This window comes from Triticum dicoccoides, chromosome 5B, assembly GCF_002162155.2.
Source record: "Triticum dicoccoides isolate Atlit2015 ecotype Zavitan chromosome 5B, WEW_v2.0, whole genome shotgun sequence".
Classification (NCBI taxonomy): Eukaryota; Viridiplantae; Streptophyta; class Magnoliopsida; order Poales; family Poaceae; genus Triticum; species Triticum dicoccoides.
This window is the reverse complement of record NC_041389.1, coordinates 520690898-520712107: the sequence shown is the minus strand read 5'-3', so window position 1 is coordinate 520712107 and position 21210 is coordinate 520690898. Positions and strand designations below refer to the sequence as shown.

At 50.4% G+C, this 21210-nt stretch overlaps 1 protein-coding gene and 1 pseudogene across 1 annotated transcript; one reads left to right on the top strand and one right to left on the bottom strand.

Annotated features, from left to right (window-relative positions):
• Nucleotides 1-9631: 9631 nt before the first annotated feature.
• LOC119313383 lies at nucleotides 9632-9716 on the bottom strand (annotated as a pseudogene).
• A 6418-nt stretch (nucleotides 9717-16134) lies between these two features.
• Nucleotides 16135-20075, top strand: LOC119311304 (endoglucanase 24). Its single transcript, XM_037586949.1, has 6 exons — nucleotides 16135-16498; nucleotides 16985-17268; nucleotides 18075-18512; nucleotides 18625-18772; nucleotides 18963-19129; nucleotides 19343-20075. Exons 1-6 carry the CDS (start codon nucleotides 16270-16272, stop codon nucleotides 19670-19672), a joined length of 1596 nt encoding a protein of 531 aa, XP_037442846.1. The 5' UTR covers nucleotides 16135-16269; the 3' UTR covers nucleotides 19673-20075.
• The last annotated feature ends 1135 nt before the right edge of the window (nucleotides 20076-21210 follow it).

Genomic DNA, 21210 nt, shown 5'->3' with positions numbered 1-21210 from the left:
TCAGCCATACTTTCACCCCCATGATCAGAAGCAGAATTTTCATAAAGAAGAAGAACTTTAGATCTAAGGAGGGCTCCGGTATTTGGATTTAAGGAGGCAAAAGGAAACACGGTTTCATCAAAAACAACGTCACGAGAGATATAAACGCGTCCCGCAGCGATGTCAAGGCACTTGAACCCTTTATGAAGATTAATATATCCAAGAAATACGCATTGTTTGGATTGAAACTCAAGCTTCCTAGCATTAAAGGGTCAGAGATTCGGCCAACAGGCGCAACCAAAAGTGCGTTGAGCATGATAATTTGTTTGTTCATGAAACAATCTCTCTAGAGGAGTTTCAAGATTGATGACTTTGCTAGGAGTACGTTTTATGAGATATGTGGCAGCTATAAATGCTCCATGCCAGAATTTTAAGGGCATTGAAGCATGAGCCAAAAGTGAGAGACCAACTTCGACAATGTGATGATGCTTTCTTTCGGTAGACCCATTTTGTTGATGGGCTGGGGGCATAAAACATGGTGCATGATGCCTATTTGACAAAAAAAAGAATCTAATCGTTCATATTCACCACCCTAGTCGGTTTGCATGGTGATGATTTTACGATCAAGGAGTCTTTCAACAAGTGCTTGATATTCATGGAACACATTAAAGACTTCAGACTTGTGCTTAAGAATATAAATCCAAGTAAATTTACTAAAATCATCAATGAAACGCACATAATAGTTTTTCCTATTAATGGAATCATGGGTAGGCCCCCATACATCAGAAAATACTAGCTCCAAAGGAGCATTCGAAACACTATTGGAATTTGGATGGGGAAGTTGATGACTCTTGCCCATTTGGCAAGCATCACATACTCCCTCTTTATTCAACTCACTACTTGAAAACGGAATTTTATTCTTCCTAAGGACATGCTGAACGATTGTCGACGCTGGATGACCTAATCGGTTGTGCCACCTTGATGAAAAAATCTTGGTGACGCCAAAAGCTTACATGCCCGCACTCAAAGGAGATGATGATGATGATGAGAGGGGATAGAGGCCACCCATACATCTATCGTGAAGAAGATTTTTATTCGTTTCCTTGTCCTTAATAAAAAAGAAATAAGGATGCGTTTCAAGGAAGGTTTCATTATACGAGATGAACGATGAGCAGAGATCAAGTTTTTGGTGGCGTGTGGTACATGCAAGACATTTTTTAGATGAAGATTGCGAGTAGGAGTACGAATATAGGCTTGACCAATATGGCTGATTTTCATACCTGCACCGTTTGGCACAGCTATTTCATCGTGGCCAGTGTACTTCTCCCTCATCGTCAGCTTGTCTAGTTCACCGGTGATGTATTCTGTAGCTCCAGTGTCGACGTACCAGTTGGTGTCAACGCCATATGAAGATGAGTTGGTGACTGCGCCTGCAGATTTGTCCTTGGTGAAGGCGATGTTGAAGCGACGGTAGCACTCGCTCCATGTCGGTGTGGTTGGGCTTGGAGCAGATCTGACAGAAGACTTCAAGGAGGTCATTGTGTCCCATCCAATGCCACGGCCGCCACGGCCTTGGCCACGCCCGCCGCCGCCATTGCCACGGACACCTCCATTGCGGCCTCCTCCATTACGGACACCACCGAGCCGCCGCCATGACCAGGTCCACTGCAACCACCGCGAGTAGCGGCATTTGCAGAGGAGTGGGAGGACGAGTTGCCTGCTTTAGAAGCTTATTAGCTGGGAGTAGAGCTCGCTGTCGGTGTCAAAACCGGCGGATCTCGGGTAGGGGGTCCCGATCAGTGCGTCTTAGGCTAATGGTAACAGGAGGCAAGGAACACAATGTTTACCCAGGTTCGGGCCCTCTCGATGGAGGTAAAACCCTACTTCCTGCTTGATTGATATTGATGATACGAGTAGTACAAGAGTTGATCTACCACGAGATCGTAGAGGCTAAACCCTAGAAGCTAGCCTATGATGATTATGATTGTGATCGTCCCTCTAAGGACCAAACTCTCCGGTTTATATAGACACCGGAGAGGGCTAGGGTTTACATGGAGTCGGTTACAAAGAAGGAAATATAATATCCGGATCTCCAAGCTTGCCTTTCACGCAAAGGAGAGTCCCATCCGGACACGGGACGGAGTCTTGAGTCTTGTGTCTTCACGCTCCAACGATCCGGACAAAGTATATAGTCCAGCTGTCCGGATACCCCCTAATCCAGGACTCCCTCAGTAGCCCCTGAACCAGGCTTCAATGGCGATGAGTCCGGCGCGCAGTTTTGTCGTCGGCATTGCAAGGCAGGTTCCATCTCCTAATACTCCAAAGTATTTATCGAACACTTAGACCGTGTCCGGATCTGCAAGATGATCTTCACATACCACTATAGAGAGGATGATATTTAACAAAATATAACCTGCTGACAACTTTAGACAAAGCGACATGATACTACGGTCGAGTCATTATTCGAACCATTTTTCCACAACCAGCCTCAGCGCATATCGCGAGGCGGTTTCCTCTGCATGTCTTGCCGGAGCAGAGATCGTGTCCCCTTATTACAGGATTATCATCAATACGGGTACGGGTAACCCAAACGCACCGCTAATTACGGCGAGTGGAGAACGAGCGGGTTCCACTAGGCAAGTGGGGAGGCGCAAAAAAGCTTCACCACCCCTATAAAAGAGATAAGATCTCTCCTTCTCTACCCACGCCTTTTCCCCCTGCTAGTCCATTCCACTCTGCTCGAGCCCTAGCGCCCAAGCACTCTTCTTCTCCACCGAAGAGAGGTTCTCCGAAGATGTCCGGATCTGGAGCAGGAGGCAAATGGATGGCCTCTACTGTCCAGGAGAAGGATATCAAGAGGCTCCGAGAGGCCGGGTACCTGGCCAAGAAGATCGGTCACCATCCTCCACCGGCTGGACAGATTGTCCGTACTCCGGAGTCCCACGAGAGGGTCGTGTTTCTTCCTCATTTTGTCCGCGGGCTCGGGTTTCCCCTCCACCCATTCGTTCGCGGTATTATGTATTATTACATGATTGACTTTCATGATCGGTCTCCCAATTCTTTCCTCAACATATCGACGTTCATCGTCGTGTGTGAGGCTTTTCTCCGAATTTTGCCTCACTTCGACCTATGGCTGAAGATTTTCAATGTGAAGCCCAAGGTGGTGAGTGGCGAGCACGCCGAGTGCGGCGGCGCCATGGTGAGCAAGATGCCCAAAGTTATATGGCCGACGGGCGCCTTCAATGACTCCGTCAAGGAGTGGCAGCAGCAGTGGTTCTATATCACCGAACCGCGCGGCAAAAAGTGGGTTGCAGCTCCTAAGTTCAGATCCGGAGCCCCACTGTAGCTCACGTCTTGGCCCAAGAAGGGCCTGAACTGGTCCTCGTCCTATGAGCTGTCATTGCTCCAGACGCGCGTCCAGAGTGTGGTCGACAAGGACGTCAAACTCGTCGACGTAGTCCAAGTGATGTTAGTTCGCTTGGTTCTCCCTTGCCAGCGTCGAGCCTGCAATTTGTGGAAATACAACCCAACTGAGCACCAGACCCTTCGGGAGCTCTATGATTCCTCCCATAAGGATATCTGGAAGGTGCTCTTTAAGTCCGGCAAATCATGGCCGGGCTCCACCGAGGATCGTGGGTATCAATTATCCCATTCTGCAAGTTCGGTAAGTTACTGTTATGCTCTTGTCCATTCATGCTTCAGTTGGCATGTCCTGAGGGGGAAACTTTTATCATGCTTTATCATAACCCCAGGGATGGATAAAAAAGGTGGAGAGGATACATTGTCCTGCCCCTCTGCCAGAAGAACCGGCCGAACCTCTTCTGACGAAGATGCTGGTCCTAGCGTCTTACGAGGCGCCAAAGAAAGAGGCCTCCAAGAAGGTCAAAAAGACCCGGAGCGGCCTCCGTCACTGCGATGCTTTGGACGCAAAATCCGAAGACTCCAGCGACCATCCTTCTTCTGAAGACGAAGAGGAGGAGGAGGCGGAGGAGGACGAACCTCCCGCAGGGGGTGGGAAGAAGAGGACGGCTTCCTCATCCCTGGAGGCCGAATCGCCGAAGAGGGGAAAGGCTCCCTCCCGGAGGCATCCACCACGGCTGCTGATAGCAGCCCGGAGTGGGATCCCAGGGTCCAGCCCCTGGAAAAGTCATAAGTATACGAAATCCGAACATGCATATGCGTCTGGGGTTGTTTGGGTATAGTATTTTTAACTGTTGCCATATTTCGTACAGCCCGGCGAGGTCCCACACCGGACGATCCTCATCGGAGGATTCGCTGAGCTCAGATGCCCTGGCGAGCGAGACGCCTCCGGAGGCCCCTTCCCCTAAGCCTAGGCGCGACACCGAGGTGTCGTCTCAGCGGGACCTGGACCACGGGGGCATATCACTGGGGCCGGACACACGGGAGCACCGACTCCTATGCATGTCGATGGCGGGGGTGATCTTCAGTCCGGACCCCAGCCGGACATAGTCCTGGAGACTTTTAAAGCTCCGGGATTGGGTAAGCAGCCGCCTTCGGGGGACTTGCCTATTCCGCCAGTGGCCTGTGCCCAAGCAGGGCAGCCGGGCGGCCTATCGACAGTGCTAAGAAGCGCGTCTATCGTCGATGAACATCGTGCCCTCATGGGCACGGTGATTGAAAAGATTCAGTCCGCTGAGAGCGGACTGAACGAATCCTGCCTTAGTCTTATAAAGGGCTTTGAGGTATGTTTTCTAAGAAACCTTTGAGGAATTGTCATAATATGAGTAGTAGCCCCTGATACACTGTCCGACGGAAGAGAGTCGAACAGGGGATCAAAATTTTCCATTTTTGCAGGAGACTCAGCTAATGACGTGTATCCCTTTGTTTGAAAACAGGCGTCCGCAGGAACGTCTGCCGCTCATAGTGCGGAGGTGTTCGAACTAAAGCAGCGTCTGGAACGGGCCGAAGGGGAACTTGGCCACATGAAGAAGCAGTTGGAGGACAAGCAAGGTATGCCGGAACCCTGTGCTAAGTAGAGCACAAAGTAGAAGTTGTGCCTAATTAAGATATTTGCATTGTATGCTCTAGGGGCGAGTGCCGAAATTGAGGCACTGAAAAAGGCTGTGGCTGAAGCCGACAATAAGGCCGCCACCGAACAGGTTCTTCGTGAGAAGCACGAGGCCAGGGTCCTTGAAGCTGAGCAAGAGCTCTTGGAGGCCGTGAAGAAAAGCGAGGGCTTGGAGCAGAGTCTAGTAGGGAAAGAATCCGAACTCGCCCGAGCTCTCCAAGCCACGGAGGATGCTCAGAAAGAAGCTCGAGGTGCTTTGCGGGACATTCAGGAGGTCCGAAAGGTTGCGGCTGGTAAGGCCTTTCGTATTCATGGCCATTTTTACATGATAATGGGAGGAACTCTAAGCGATGAACTGAATTCTTATTTTTCCAGGGGCATTTGCGGATCTGCCTCACAGCATATCAGATGCCGCCCAATTCTACCGGACCGAGGAGAAGAAGTCTGCGGAGAGGGATTTCTGGTCGCAGTATTTGGCGCCGAATTATCCAGTGCCCTTTATCGATCAGCTGAAGCAGTTGGTCGAACTGCACCAGGCGGCCGAACTAGCCATGAAAAACTTGGTTGTCCGGCTGTGGCCCGCGAAGCCAATTCCAAGCAGTTACTTCGGACTCGTGAAGTGGATTGTTGGCGCCTGCCCTCGGCTTGATGTCATTAAGCGATCAGTCTGTATAGAGGGTGCGCGCATGGCGTTTTCCCGTGCAAAGGTGCATTGGGGGAAGCCTTATGTGGAGAAGTTGATGACTGAGGGGCCGCCGGAGGGTAAGGAGAACCGCAAGCCCAAGTTGTACTATGAAGGTGTACTAAAAGGAGCCCATCTTGTGGCGGATAAGTGTACCAAAGACATTATATTTCCCTGAAGGCAGTCGTGTCGTTCTTTGTAATGTGGGATAATGGTACTTTTATTATATATTGCCTGTTTTGTTTGAACTTTTGTTCTTCCTGTGCGGTTGTTTAGTGTATGTACATCCTGAGAGTTGGCCAGTCGTCGGCTTCTGCCCCCACGTGAAAAGTACGGGGGTGTTCGGGACATACCTGAACACTCTTTATCCCATGGTTGGGTCCTTTTAAGGAGGTGTTCCTCATCATGAACCAGGCAATCGGACTATAGGGCTTTATCACTCTCACTTAGCCATAGGAATTCGAGTATGGTCGGTGCAGCCCCTAGTGTTCGGAAGGCCGAACTAGGGGCTCTATCGGCGCCTGGTCGGAAGACCGATCCGTCGCACTCTGCATTTATAATGGCATTATGCGGAATAAAGCTTTAAGGATTTTACAACCTCTCGAACAGCTGACCAGCTCTCGCTGTATCATGATAGTCAGTTTTTGGCTTTCTCTACTGAGGTGCTCATCCGGAAGAACCGGGACACAATCGCAGTAGTTCTCCCAGCACTACCTTAGCCGATGGGGCGGAACGTAAGGTACCAAAACATGGGAGCCGGGCAAACCCAACCAATGACCCAAGACATGATTCAGAGCTGATGCATATAGTGCTATAAGTTCGGGGTGCCGAGCGACCGAGAAAGGTGGTCGGACTTTATTGCCGTACTATGAAGCCCCTGGCATAATTGGGCATAACACAAGGCGTGGGTGCCGTTTTTGACAAAGAGGCGTCGATGAGAAACGACGGCCGGTAAGTGTTATTTAAGTCTACGCATTGTAGTAAAATGACATGTCTATGCATATGAGTTCGGTGTATGCTTATGAAAAGGAGTATTTTTGGCAGAACCTGTCATGGCCGGACTGGAGGAGGCTGTGGGTGGATCTGAGGTGTATCCGGACTGCCTGCCTTGTGCGTCCGAGATGATTCCACATTGCCAGTCCTGTTCTGCGCCAAAGTTAGTCCCTAAAGAAAAATGCTTAAGGGCGGCTGCATATACCGTTGTGGTTGGACCGCGGGTGCCTGAGCGGAGCCTAGCTGAACCATGTCGTAAAGTAGTGCGGATTCCTCAATTGGTGTCCGGGTGTTTGGCTGCCAAATCAAAATGTGATAAATAGGCACGACTCGCTATTCCAGCGGCGATATGATTTCCACTCTAAGGGTGGGCCTCGACCTTGCCCATAACTATGACTATGTCACGCGGGACTGGCCTGATGTTCTGCCTCGTTGAATCTAGCCAACGTGGTTCGTCCCGGTAGTATGTGGTAATTACCATATAAAGGGATAATGCCGAAGACTTATTCTTTGGTGTGGTATTTGTTTGGTGATCCGAAGACAACCGTTAGTATAGTGGGTCAGTTAAAACTTGGCCTTTGCACCTTGCATCTTTGAGGAGATGTTATTGATAGTTGTATGCCTGTGGGGGCTCTTGTAAAATGGAGCCCCCAAGCTACTGGGTAGATAGTGAGTGCAATAGAATTGCTATGGCTGGTGTTGTCTGGACGGTCGATGTGATTAGAGACGATCGGTCGTATTTTTGTACTGTGAGGGGATCGTCTGCACCATGTTTGACTGGTCCTTTGTTTTTCGAGACCTCCCTTTATTGTTTCCGGCACAAGATCGGCCGTTTTGTTTGGAAGATCCTGCATTCTCTATTGGTATGCTTGGCCGCCCTTCTGGGGGTACCATGAATTTCACATGGTTGATCGAGTATGCTGCCTGGGCCGGATGGGCCTGAGCTTTTCTTTTTCTGCTAACCAGACTGGGGACCGCTGAATTCGGCACCAACTTCCCTGACTTGACGTTTGTGATGATTGCGCCGAGGCTTGAGGGTGCCTCCTCGTGTATCCTTCGTATTGTCTTGGACCGTGGTGGTATGTTGACGTCGGGGTATGTGCCTTGGGTTCTCTTTCTTAGGTTGAGGTAGCAAATTATGCCATGTGTGCCCTTTCTCGGGGCAGTCGAGTCCGTATTCTTCTGTGGCCAGGACCTTGGTCCATCTGTCCACGAGCAAATCTTGGTCGGATTTGAGTTGTTGTTGCTTCCTTCACAGGCTCCTCGCAGTGGCCATGAGCCGTCGCTTGAAGCGGACTTGTTCCACGGGGTCTTCAGGCACGCCTAATTCGGCATCGCCGAGGCTTACCTCGTCCTCGGAAGAGGGCATATAGTTGTTCCTCTCCAAGTATCCCACCGTGGCTAGTCCGACCTGCTTAAAGGCAGGCTGATCAGGGTTGTATTCATCTTGGGCACCATCCGGATTGTTTTCGTCTCCTGTGCCAGTATTGTTGTGGCGAGGCTTGGAGCGGCATTGACGACGTCCATGCTTAGCTTTCCTCCCTGAGGGGTTATCCTCCATTGCCTCGTCGCCATTGGTTTTCTTCGGATTGTCCACCATATATATATCATATGAGGAGGTGGCTGTCCACCGCCCCGTGAGCGATGGTTCCTGTTCTTCTCCTGCATCGTCGTCCATACCGTCGATGTCTTCGGAGTCGAAGTCAAGCACGTCGGTTAAGTCATCGACCGTGGCAATGAAGTGGGTGGTGGGTGGGCAACGAATTCCTTCGTCGCCTGCTTCCCACTCGAGCCGGACATAGTTCGGCCAAGAGTCTCCTGACAAAGAGAGAGACTTTAACGAGTTCAGCACGTCGCCAAAGGGCGAGTGCTGGAAGATATCCATGGCGGTAAACTCCATTGCCGGAGCCCAACCAGGTTCGGCGGGCTCAGGAGTGCGCGGGCTGGAACCTACAGCCGGATATGAGTCCGGGGGTCCGGTGTCACAGGCTTCTTTGGGGGTAAGGCCTATGTTCGGCTCTACCGCCGATGAGTGTGCGGCCCGCGGGGCGGAGTCCATCCACCCATCCTCGGGCGGCGCGATCTGCTCCGGATTTAGGTCCGGGGCTCCTGTAGGGGTGATATCCCGAGCATTGTCCGACAGCAGGTCTAAGCCGTGCTCATCGTGACTATCCGGCGCTCCTGGCACAGGTCCGAATCCGTTGAAGATCAAGTCTCCACGGATATCAGCCATGTAGTTCAGGCTTCCGAACTTGACCTGGTGGCCAGGGGCGTAGCTGTCGATCTGCTCCAGTTGGCCAAGCGAATTGGCACGCAGTGCGAAGCCGCCGAACACGAAGATCTGTCTGGGGAGAAAAGTCTCACCCTGGAACGTGTTGTTGACGACTGAAGGAGCCATCGAGCCTTGTAGCGACGACACAGAGGAACTCTCAATGAAAGCACCAATGTCGGTGTCAAAACCGGCGGATCTCGGGTAGGGGGTCCCGATCTGTGCGTCTTAGGCTAATGGTAACAAGAGGCAAGGAACGCAATGTTTACCCAGGTTCAGGCCCTCTCGATGGAGGTAAAACCCTACTTCCTGCTTGATTGATATTGATGATACGAGTAGTACAAGAGTTGATCTACCACGAGATCGTAGAGGCTAAACCCTAGAAGCTAGCCTATGATGATTATGATTGTGATCGTCCCTCTAAGGACCAAACTCTCCGGTTTATATAGACACCAGAGAGGGCTAGGGTTTACATGGAGTCGGTTACAAAGAAGGAAATGTAATATCCGGATCACCAAGCTTTCCTTCCACGCAAAGGAGAGTCCCATCCGGACACGGGACGGAGTCTTGAGTCTTGTATCTTCACGCTCCAACAGTCCAGACAAAGTATATAGTCCGGCTGTCCGGATACCCCCTAATCCAGGACTCCCTCACTCGCTGACCTTGATGGGATCAGCTCTGGCACAGATCGAGGAGACAAATGACATGTAGTCGTAGTCAAGCCCGGCGAGGATGTAGGAGATCATGTCGTCGTCGTCGCCGAGAGGTTTCCCGGCTGAGGCCATCTCATCACCGAGCGCTTTCATGCGCCCGATATATTCTGTAAGGTGGAGTTGCCCTTCTTGTTCATGGACAAGGCAAGCCTTGTGTTCACGACCTGTGCTTGAGTTTGGGAGATGAACATCTCCCTGATCGCAGTCCATGCTGCTGCTGCCGCCGAGGTACAATGCGCGACCTGAACCATCACATGAGGTGAGATGGAACTGAAGAGAAAACTTAAAACCTGGGAGTCCTGGGCCTTGGCGATCTCATATGCTGGGTTCGGTGCATCAGTGGGCTTGCCGTCCTTATCGGCAAGCTTGGGTGCTGGCTCCTGTCGATATGGGTCGAGGTAGGAGATGAGTTGCGCGCCACGAATGGCCGCAAGAGCCTGCGCACGCCATGCAAGGAAGTTGGAGCGATGGAGCCTATCGGCGATCCAGATGAGCGTGGTTGCGGTGGCGGCGACAGAGCTCGAGGAAGACATGCTTGCGAGGATGTGCTTTTAGAGGAGGTAGGCTCTGAATACCATATAAAGATGCGGTTAAGCGTATGCCTAGCAAGAACGCATTGCGTGTTTATATAGCCATAGACTAGGGTTACAAGATTCGGTAGTTAGGTCGTGGATTGATCCTCAAGTCATCTATACAGGGATAAGGATCGATCACAACAACCTAACTAACCAAGATACAACGCACACCATCTATATCCCTATGATGTATATACGGTTTAGACTTACACCATATATACGTACAAGTTATTCTAACACACGTTTGTTGGTCTGCGGAATTTGCTTTTGCTGATTACCACACAGAGAATATTTCTCTAGATTGGGACGTGAACCATCCAGAGGTGCAGGTGCAGCCGTGCAAGAAGATGCCAGGGACAGGTAACTATGAGCAGTTGTGCTGCACCGATGCTCAAGTGACACACAGAGAGTGCAAAAAAAAAATCCAGGTAAGAAATTATGAGCTGTTGAACACTGGTGCATGAGTGTTTTTTTTACGGATGAGTCATAAACCCCCCTTGGTCCATACAGTTGGCTCCCTTGACACCATTGTCGCGCACGGAATGCGTACGCGCGCGGATTATTCTTGGGTTGGTTCCCTCATCAACGGTGGTACGCAGCATTCTGTTTGTACGGAAAAAGATAATGATCCTTGGTGAAGCCAAGCCACCTAGCTAGGGCGTCGTCCAGGCCAACAACCACGAGGACGAGGTGAGGTGAGACATCATTGCTCACACTCACACACCTCACCAGTAAGGGCATCGTATCGCATCACCAAGGGTGAGGAGAAGAAGAAACCCAGCAGCAGCCTCTTTCCGTCCAACCCTGCTCGTACCACAGCCAGTAATGCATGGGTTCGGTGCGGCCTGCACTGCGCGGCAGCAGGTATGGTAATGGACTAATGGTGGTTGCTTGCACGTATCCGGGATCGCTAATGGTAGCTTTCAGAGAGGGTGGCAAGGAGATGAAGAGAATTCCCGGGTCTGCAGGCTGCACCACCATCTCCAGATGCTAAACTTTTCTGTGCTAAAACACGCCATATGGTAGGCGTCTGCACATACACAACGGCAAGATCGACCCTTGGTTGTTCAACCCGTCGTCGATCGGCCTCAGTTTACTATTGGCTTGGAAGACCAGCTTAGGCTTAGTTTATTAGGATGATGGATCAGATTTTTTTTTTGATTTTTTTTTGAACGGGGTGATGGATCAGATCGATGCTCTCTACTCGCGTGGAAAAATAATATTTAGTGCTAGTACTGCCGCCTGCTTTAAGCAAACTATCTGACGCTGCACGCGCCATCATTTTTTAATTTGGGTGTAAGTCGCCACGAGATACCCCAAGTGGCAGCACACCCGGAGACCTGCGTCCGGGCTCACCGGGGATCGTCTCTGGACTGGGTCACATGTTCTCCCGTTCGTTAATTAAACGTTATCGGCACAGATAAATTCACTAGTTCTCTGTGCCTCCTCAGCCAGACAAGCACCATCATGGCACTCCATCGCCACCTAATGCTGGATTGGATTGGAAGCAACGAGCGTAACAGCCTGCCCAGCCCCGTAACCGCACGCTCACGCGCGCCATGAGATAGCAATCATGTACCTCGTGATGGATGTTGCAGCTAACGCAGGCCGAGCATGATGGCGCCACGGTCCAGCCGCATGTAGTAGTATTCGGGAACGTGTAGGAGGGGTGGTATATGGATGAGACGGCTGGAAATCAAATACGGTACAAAATACATCATGAAGGAATGTCTCTTTGTCAGTGTATGTACACATACTTCTTTTTCAGAAAAAGTTTACACTGTTATTTTGGGCATCGCCTGCTCTGCAACTATTTTCTGGTGAATGCAGATTACACATCACACTCGTCATTGGGAGTTGGCTATTAAACGCGGGACTACTATGGTTTCCGTTTTCATCAAAAGAATTTCAAAAAGGAGGTTAGAACCTCGGCCTCTAATCGTTACGATGTACACATTCATCTTTTATTAATTATTATTGAGCAGAGTGTAGAGCAAAGATAGTAGTCCCACGAAATCGCCACATGATTACTCAAGAAGCGCCACCAAATCCAAACTTAGAATCTGTCTAGTGACGGCGGTGCTTGAGCGGCGTTCCCTTCTTGAAGGCGTTATTGTTGAAAAACTTCATCTGCCCTTGTGGTTTCAAGAAACGGTTGGTGCGGATATGGTCGTCGATGTAGTTTGTTGGTCATTGTTTTGATTGCTTGAGTCCTTTTTTCATCGCTTAACATAGCTTTGGTCTTGTATGGCTTTGCTATTTGTTGGCGTGTTTTTATGTCTCTGCGTTTATGTTGGCTGTGCGCATCCTAACTATACGAAAGGGTGGGTATGATGTTTTGCATTCACTTGATGCTTCATTTTGAGTGAATAGAATACATCCTTTATATTATATCTTGTTGATTCAATACAATCAATAGAGCACCCAACTCCATCAAAAGGCCTCCCTTCACGCGAACCAACCTGATTGGATGGTTATAGGAGGATAGTGGTATCTTCATCTCACCGAGTTAAAATGATATTGATGCTCTTATTTTTAATATTTATTTCAGGCCTTTCGACGATGATACGTCTTATATTAAGTTACAGAGGGAGTAATTACAAAAAGCAACTCCAATACGCCGACCCAAACGGACGGTGATTTTGTCTACCTTTTGTCTGTTTGGGTTGGCATGTCCGCCCCTTTTGCGTTTGTATCGGCGGTGCGCCCAACGCGCCAACGCATTTCTCATCCTCACGGCATGCATGCCTCCTGTTTATATCCAGTACACGTATGTTTGATTGCCATTCAACATTTTTTTATTTCATCAAACACATTTTTGATATATGCATTATACCAATTCTTTGCTACGGGAGCAAGACCAAAGAAAACAAAAACCACAATTAGACATTTTAAAAGATGTTCAACTTTCATAACTACTTCCACTAGTTGGACTAATATCTTCTCTATATTTTCATTGTTGATCTGGGGATTCTTGAGCTTCACAACTTCTTTCTTCTTCGATTCTAGCTTCAGTTCTAGCTACAAGTTCACGGACATCTAGCAAATTCCTTTCCATCAAAAGATTGATGTACTCTTCCTCCCAAAATCAAAACTTGCATTTCTCCTCCACACAAATTTAAGCAAATATAAAGCTACCTAAACTATGCGAAACCGAGAACAAAATCGAACCAACATAAGCACGTGCCCCATCATTTTTGCACTTGATGAACACCCATTGGGGATGTTCCGGCGTCGAAGAGACTCGGCGCACGACCTGCCGCGGGCAATCATCACACTTTTATGAGCGGCAACGTTGACCCGGCAAGCCTCTGGGCCAGCACCGAACTAGGGCGAATGTCGGTCGTGGCTTTGGAGGCGAACCGACGACGGGGGTAGATCCGAGCGGCTAGAGGAGGCCTCAACACCTGCATGCGGCGTAGAGGAACTGCCGAGGTTGTGTGGTCTGGTACACGGCCAATCCATGGCAAGACGCACTCGCCGGCGGCTGGAATCGGCAAATCCGGCAAGCAAGATGCGCCAAATCCCGCCATAGCAGATCTAGGGCTCCGCGCCCTGCACCGGCCGTAGGGAGGCACAAAACCGGTGGATGTAATGGGAGGAGAAGGGAGGGGGCTGGCGAGCAAGGTGGCCGAGTAAGATGGGCGGTGGTGGGGGGAGGGGTAAGGATTTGTGCACGGGCAGAGGGTATGCAGGGGAAGGGATAAAAAAGGGCGGGTTGTATCGCCGACTGGCAGGCCATGGGGAGGAGTATGTGCGCGAGCCGCGTGTCCGCGCCGACACAAATGAGATCCAAATTTGGGCTGGGAATAGGTCGGCAGGCGGACGAAAAGCGGACGCATGTCTGTTTGGGTCGGCGCGTAGGGCCGACTTTTTTGTCAGCGCCTACCCAAACGGACGCGCGCAGATGAAATAGTTCAGCGCATTGGAGTTGCTCTAAGAACATGACACACAAAAACATAACACTACTAATTTGTTTTAGAAAGATATGCTATTTTTCGTATTTACACTTTAGAGCAACTCCAACGGGGCGACCCATTTTGTCTGCGGGCGTCCGTTTGGGTCGGCGCAGACTGAAAAGTTGGCCCAATGCGCTGACCAAACGGACGCGATCCGGTTTTCGTCCGCCTGCCTACCCATTTTCAACCCATTTTTGAGCCGGATTTGCTTCGGCGCAGACACCAGACGGACGCGCGCGCGCTCGTCTTCTCCTCCCCTGGTCCGTTGGTCGGTGGCAGCCTCCACCATTTCCCCCCAAAACCCTCCTGCCCGCATGCGCTCCCGCCGCCCGCCATGGACGACGATCTCGACGCCGCCGCCGGCCTCGCCTCCCTCGCCTCGTCCGGCATGACGACCGCCCCCTCCGGCAAAGGCAAGCCTCGCGCCCCCCGCAAGACCGCCGCCGCGCCCAAGCCGAAGAAGACGTTGACGCCCGAACAACGGGCAAGGGAGTCGGCGAAGAGAAAGGGACGGAGGCAAGCGGCGTACGCGAGGGACGAAGCCATCGCGGCGGCGCCGTTGTCGCCGCCGCGCAGCAGGAGGTCACCAATGCCCGCGTCGCGGCGACAACGAGGGAGGCGCTATATATGCTAGGCTCAAACCCTAGCCAGCACTGCCTCGTCAACGACACCGTCGCCGCGGCCAGCACTGGCTCATCCGCGTTTCCTCGGATGGTGCTGCTTGACTCGCCCCGCGCGTCGGCGACGCAGCGGATACCTGGCTTCCACGTCTACCCGCAGGCCTCCCGCCTCTCTGGGGAGTGCTCGCCCGAGGTGAGCATGGTGGTGCCTTCCACGCCCGCGCCTATCGACCTCAGCGCCACACTGGTGGCCGGTGGCTCGTCATTCGGAGGCGTGAGGAAACGTGCGCGACACATGCCAGCCGACGTGCTGCGGTGCAGACGCAACTTGTTCGACGGAATGCCAAGATGCTAGAGACGAAGGCGGAGAAGCAAGCCAAGATGCTAGAGACCGATGCCGCCAACGCCAAGATTAAGGCGAAAGAAGTGGCTTTTGCGAGCATGATGACCGGGGTGGAGATCCTGAAGATGGATCTCAAGACCATGTCGCCAAGGAAGAGGTTGTGGTTCGAGAAGATGCATGCCGACTTGCTCAAGTTCGACGACAAGTGACCTGTGATGGCGAGCGTCATCCTTTTTTGTATGATGGCAAGTGTGCTGGCATGAATACAGGCCGTGACGGTGTTGTCGAACTCCCGCCCTTTGTTGTGTGCTGACATATGTGCCGGCCGCTGGCAAGTGCGGCAACCGAACTGTGTGGTATTTTTCTGAAGCAGACATTGTATGCCGGCTGGACTTTCGGGCGACGACATGTCCGCTTGCATGAACTATGGCTGCGGGCTTTTTTTCAAAATTTACGTGCGGACATGAGCGCGTTGGACGCACCGTCGATTCAAATCTCAAACGGACAGGACGCCGAGCGGTCGGCCGACCCAAACCGACGGTGGACGCGCGTTGGAGTTGCTCTAATGCGCACTTTCGTTTTCCCATTTCTTAGCGTGTCATGTACTGTGCTGGGCTGGTGTACAGACACCCCACACGCCGGACTCGTCACCAGTCGTTACCGGACGAGTGAGGTCCCCTGTCGGTGCTCGACCCCTCACCACCACCCGACGCGTCCCCCGTGCCGTCCATCACCACCCTCCGGCGCCCCCACTGCCAGCAGCGGCCCACACACCCAACCAAACCCTCCCGGCCCCGCCGCCAGCGACCGGACGCCCCACCCCCCCTCCTCCCCGACCGTGCACCCAGCCGTCCGCTCCCCAGTCCCTGCCACCCCACCCCACCTCACCTCACCCCACCAACCCGCCCCGCCCCCATCCGCCGCGCGGCGAGCGAGCCTAGTTAACCGCAGCTCCAGCACCGGCAAACGGGCTAGCTCCCTCCCCTCTCCTCCCGCGCGGACGTACGCCACGCCGAGAGCAGCGGCCCTTTCTCTCGACGCGCGCGAGCAGCCGGAGGAGGTTTGAGCGGGCGGCGAATGCGATAGGAGGAAGGGAGGGAGGGCGAGATGGGGTCGAGGACCAAGGGGTGCTGCGGCTGGCTGATCGTGGCGCTGGTGCTGGCGCTCGTCGCCACGGCGGCCGTGGTGGCCATCATGAAGCGCAAGCCCGGGGGAGGCGGAGGGGGCCGGAGCCGCCCGCCCAAGCCGCTCCCCGTCCCGGGCCCGCCCGGGGACATCGACTCCAAGTACGGCGACGCGCTCGGGGTCGCGCTCCAGTTCTTCCAGGTCCAGAAGGGTGAGTTCCGCTGCGCCGTCCCTGCATTGCCGCCGCCGTGATCCCGTGCCGAGGCATTGCTCCAGGCATCCATGTTTTTGGTCGGTGCGTCGGGCTCCGCTTGCCTCTGGTGTGCTTTGGTGGACTATAAGCTGAGGAATTGCGTGCTGGCTGTTGCCTCCGAAATTGGTGCCGGTCTAGATTTTCTTTGCTAATTTGGGTGGCCTCTCCACTTACTGTGAAAAGCTGTATGCTTTTCTTATCAGTTGATGTTGCTGGTAATGCGGGCTGCCTCGCAGATTCCACTCAAATTTTCTCATCCAGCTGTGAAATCAGTTGCTTCTGATATCAGTGCTGCTCCTTTAGCTGCTGGAAATTGCTACTCTGGCAATCCCATGCTCTGATGCTATGCCGGAGATGTCGGCTGAGCAAAATCACCAATCGTTGCTGCTTCAGTACCTCTGATCCATCCCAGAAAATCTTGTTAATCCCTGTTCTGTTCTGCAGCGGGGAAGTTGGTTGACAACCAGATCCCGTGGCGGGGGGACTCTGCGCTCAACGATGGGAAAGAAGCCAAGCTGGATCTCTCCAAGGGGCTGTACGACGCCGGGGATCATATGAAGTTCACCTTCCCCATGGCGTTCACGGCGACCGTGCTCGCGTGGTCCGTGCTCGAGTACGGGGATCAGATGACCGCCGCTAAGCAGCTAGACCCCGCGCTTGACGCGCTCCGGTGGGTCACCGATTTCCTCATCGCGGCACATCCTACCGACAACGTGTTCTACATTCAGGTTAGAAATGTTCTGTACTTGTTTGCCTGTAGGTAAATGGTTTGAGGCAAAATTTTGGGAATTAGGACGACTGTTTGGTTAATGGGATTTAATTGTGGGGATATTTTCATTGGATCTATCTGATGGCAGTTCAGTAGAGGTGAGAGTTCGGTAGGTAGGAAAACAAGAGTCCAGGTGAGATGTCATGTTCAGGACACCTAATGTTTAGGAGCCACTTTAGTTGTCTGCTTCATACGTTCAAAATGACACATTTGTTGTGATCCTTGGCAAACCAAATGTTCCTTTCCTTCCCGTCCTTGCGTTTTTCTTTTTGTCTTTATAGCTGCATTCCTTCATTATGTGGTAGACATATGTTTTTAAAGCTAAATTTGAGTTGTACTTTATCCAGTTAACCTTAAAACCATATAAAGTTAAGAGGCCCTTGATTAGGGGATCTCAAGTGTTTCAGTCAACTGAGTTTAGTCAGAAATACTGGACAGGGTGTAAACTGCATGTCATACTGAAGCATAGAATACAATATCAAACAATCTCTTCCGTGAAGTATAATGCTTTGTATACTACAGGCTGTAGGCTAAGGTAAATCATTCAGCTTAAGCGACAATTCAGTGAAATCAGATCTCATTAATAAATTAGGCAACTGAATCACTTCATTCCTGTTTGTCCATCTAACAAGGAACCATCATTTGGGTAGCCAGTTTCAGCTTCAGGCATTGATAAATTCGTGTAACTTTAGAACAGCAATGGATGCACGACTGTCTTTTCGTTTAACCACTGGAACCAGCATTTGAAAAGTTGTTGCCTTGTAGGTTGGTGATCCTGATCTAGATCACGACTGCTGGCAAAGGCCAGAAACGATGACTGAGAAAAGGCCGCTCACACAGATTAACCCAAAGAACCCTGGGTCAGATATCGCCGCTGAGGCAGCTGCAGCCATGGCCGCAGCATCAATGGTTTTCAAATCCAGTGACACTACATATTCTGATTCACTTCTTCAACATGCCCAGAAGTTATTTACTTTTGCTGATACTTATAAAGGCATCGCCAGCGACACCTATCCAAAGCTTCAGAAGTACTATAATTCTACTGGCTATGTTGATGAGCTCCTCTGGGCAGCGAGTTGGCTCTATCATGCTACAGGAGATCAGACATATCTCAGTTATGTGACTGTGCAGAACGGGAAAGATTATGCTGATTGGGGAAGGCCAACATGGTTCAGCTGGGATGACAAGCTCCCAGGGACACAGGTTTGCATGAACTAAACCATGTGAATTATTACCTCAGCATGGTTTCTTTAGAATTCGCTCTTTCTTACAAGGATAAGTAAGTACCTTAAGTGCTCTTGTCTATTCTGTGCAGATCCTTTTGTCAAGAGTAAATTTCTTTGGATCCAAAGAGATATCTAATGCTGAAAACAGTGGACTCAAAATGTACAGAGACACTGCTGAGGCTGTCATTTGCGGGCTTCTACCAGATTCTCCGTCAGCCACTGGTAGTAGGACTAGCGGTATGTTGAAATTTCTGTTGGTTTGATTTGGTTTTATGAGTCCATGTAGGGATGTTTTATGCATTATGCACTATGAGTGCACTTCATGTTCGCTATCGGCATAGAGAATGTCATAATATGTTTATTGTAATATGTGTTACACTTGTGCTGTTGTGCATAGTTTCACTGTATCATCATATTCTCAATGCAGGAGGGCTGGTGTGGATAAGTGGGTGGAATTCTCTGCAGCATGGCATAAACGCAGCATTCCTTGCTGTTGTTTACAGCGACTACATGCTGACATCACAAACAGCTGCAGTGGAGTGCAGTGGAAAATATTTTAGTCCGACAGATATTCGCAATTTCGCTATATCACAGGTGAGCTAAGTAAAAAGTTGCAAACTTCCATTCCGGGCAAGCCATATCTTTATCTCTAGTTTTCAGTAAACCATCTTGCTGTTGACGTTAATTGCGCGTTTCATCATGGCCCATGGCCCATGGGCACATTAGGGACGCGACGTCTTTCTTTCTTTCATCATGTGTGCTGAAGGGTGTATGTATCTGATTTATTATGCCATGTCGTTTTGTCAGGCAAATTACGTGCTGGGTGACAACCCAATGAAGCTTAGCTACCTGGTGGGATATGGGAGCAGCTATCCGCAGCAGGTGCACCACAGGGGGGCATCCATCCCCGCGGATGCGAAAACGGGCTGCAAGGGATTCGAGTACCTCCATTCGTCCAGTCCGAACCCGAATGTTGCCACGGGAGCCGTTGTGGGCGGGCCATTCCAGAATGACTCTTTCGTGGACTTGCGCGACAATGCGGTGCAGACAGAGTCCAGCACTTACAACAGCGGCACCTTCGTCGGTCTGCTCGCGGGCCTGGTCACCACCTCGTCCATCGCAAAGACATTCACCTAGAGCTCTTTCTCAAGCAACAACAATGGTGGCTTTCATCAACCCGGGAAGCATATACAACTAGAGGAATTTTATTTTTTTTGCTCGAGTGACGGTAATGCGCAACCCAGTGAGACCTGTTGCAGATTTGTTCATTGGCCGTCCCTTATTAGGTGGGTGATTAGCAGTAGTCGTTAGTGTCACACTACTCTTGCTTGTACCATAGTATATGCTATTTTTCACCGTGTGGTCAACTCCTATCTGGTTTGCTGGTGTACCTGTTGTAGCTATGGGTATTGTATTTGTAGGGCAGATTTCATTTGTTCATTCTCAGGTGGTTTTTGGTAGCTGCGATGATTGGTCTGTGTAATGGCTTTGGCTTGCCAATGGAAAATGCATACATTCACTTGTATGCGCAATTCTTTTACAGTACAGTACGTTCCATGCACACAGGGAACACCTGTCGAGTGTGCAGGAAAAAAAAAGGCATAGTTCATCGTGATCTATAGTGTACAGCGTGATGACCAGCATGTGATTAGTGTTGGAAATTCCACATGGTCCACATGGAAGCACGGTGGGAAGATAAAGAAATGCATCCCTGGGCTTCTCCGTGACTCTGTGATTGCCACGAAAAGTGAGTTGTGACCCTTGCTAATCATCATCTCACTGCTTTTAAGCCAGGGAAGCTCCCTCGTTTTCAAAAATTCGTGCCTTATATGGAATTAAAGAGTGAATCCTAGACCCACAACAAAAGAAAACTAAAACTTTTTTTTTACTAGACTTAAGCTCCATTGAACTACTTTTCTTTCCAACCATGCAGAAGAACTGTTCCCTCCGTTCCTAAATATAAGTATTTTTAGAGATTTCACTACAAACTACATATGGATGTATATAGGCGTATTTTAGAGCGTAGATTCACTCATTTTGCTCCGCATGTAGTCCATAGTGAAATCTCTAAAAAGACTTATATTTAGAAACGGAGGGAGTACATGTTGTCAATATAGAAGGAAGAAAAAAAACATTAGATAGTACGTGAAAACTTGCAGTTGCGGCTCCATTTATTAAAAACCTATAGTTGTGATTCAAATTGAAAACTTTTGCCACATGAAAAATTGGCTAAAACAAACTCTTAGAAACAACATTTCTGCCGAAGGAGAGACTTGGCTTTTGATGTCATAAACCAGAAACAAAAAAAAAGTAAGCATAATAAAAGAGTGAGAAATAAAGCAATAACTATTACAATTTATAGGTTGCCAATTGCTCACAAAAAGTAAGAAACAGGGTAATTTCTGACTGGATGAAAGAAGAGAGGTGCTCATAGGGATAGAGCATGCGGGCGTATGTTCATATGAGTGAGTGTATATACCGAGCTTTACAACGCGGGTGGATCAATCAAAGAAAATCAGCTTCACTTCATCTCGTCGGAAGATATTTGTCATTGTCGACCGGGCTAACAAACACAGAGTGCTATGAGTTCGATAACCCCATTGGTGATGAGCAACAATGTCGGGGGTAACAAAACAAGACTATTTTCTTCGATCTAAGTCAATAACTTCAATGAT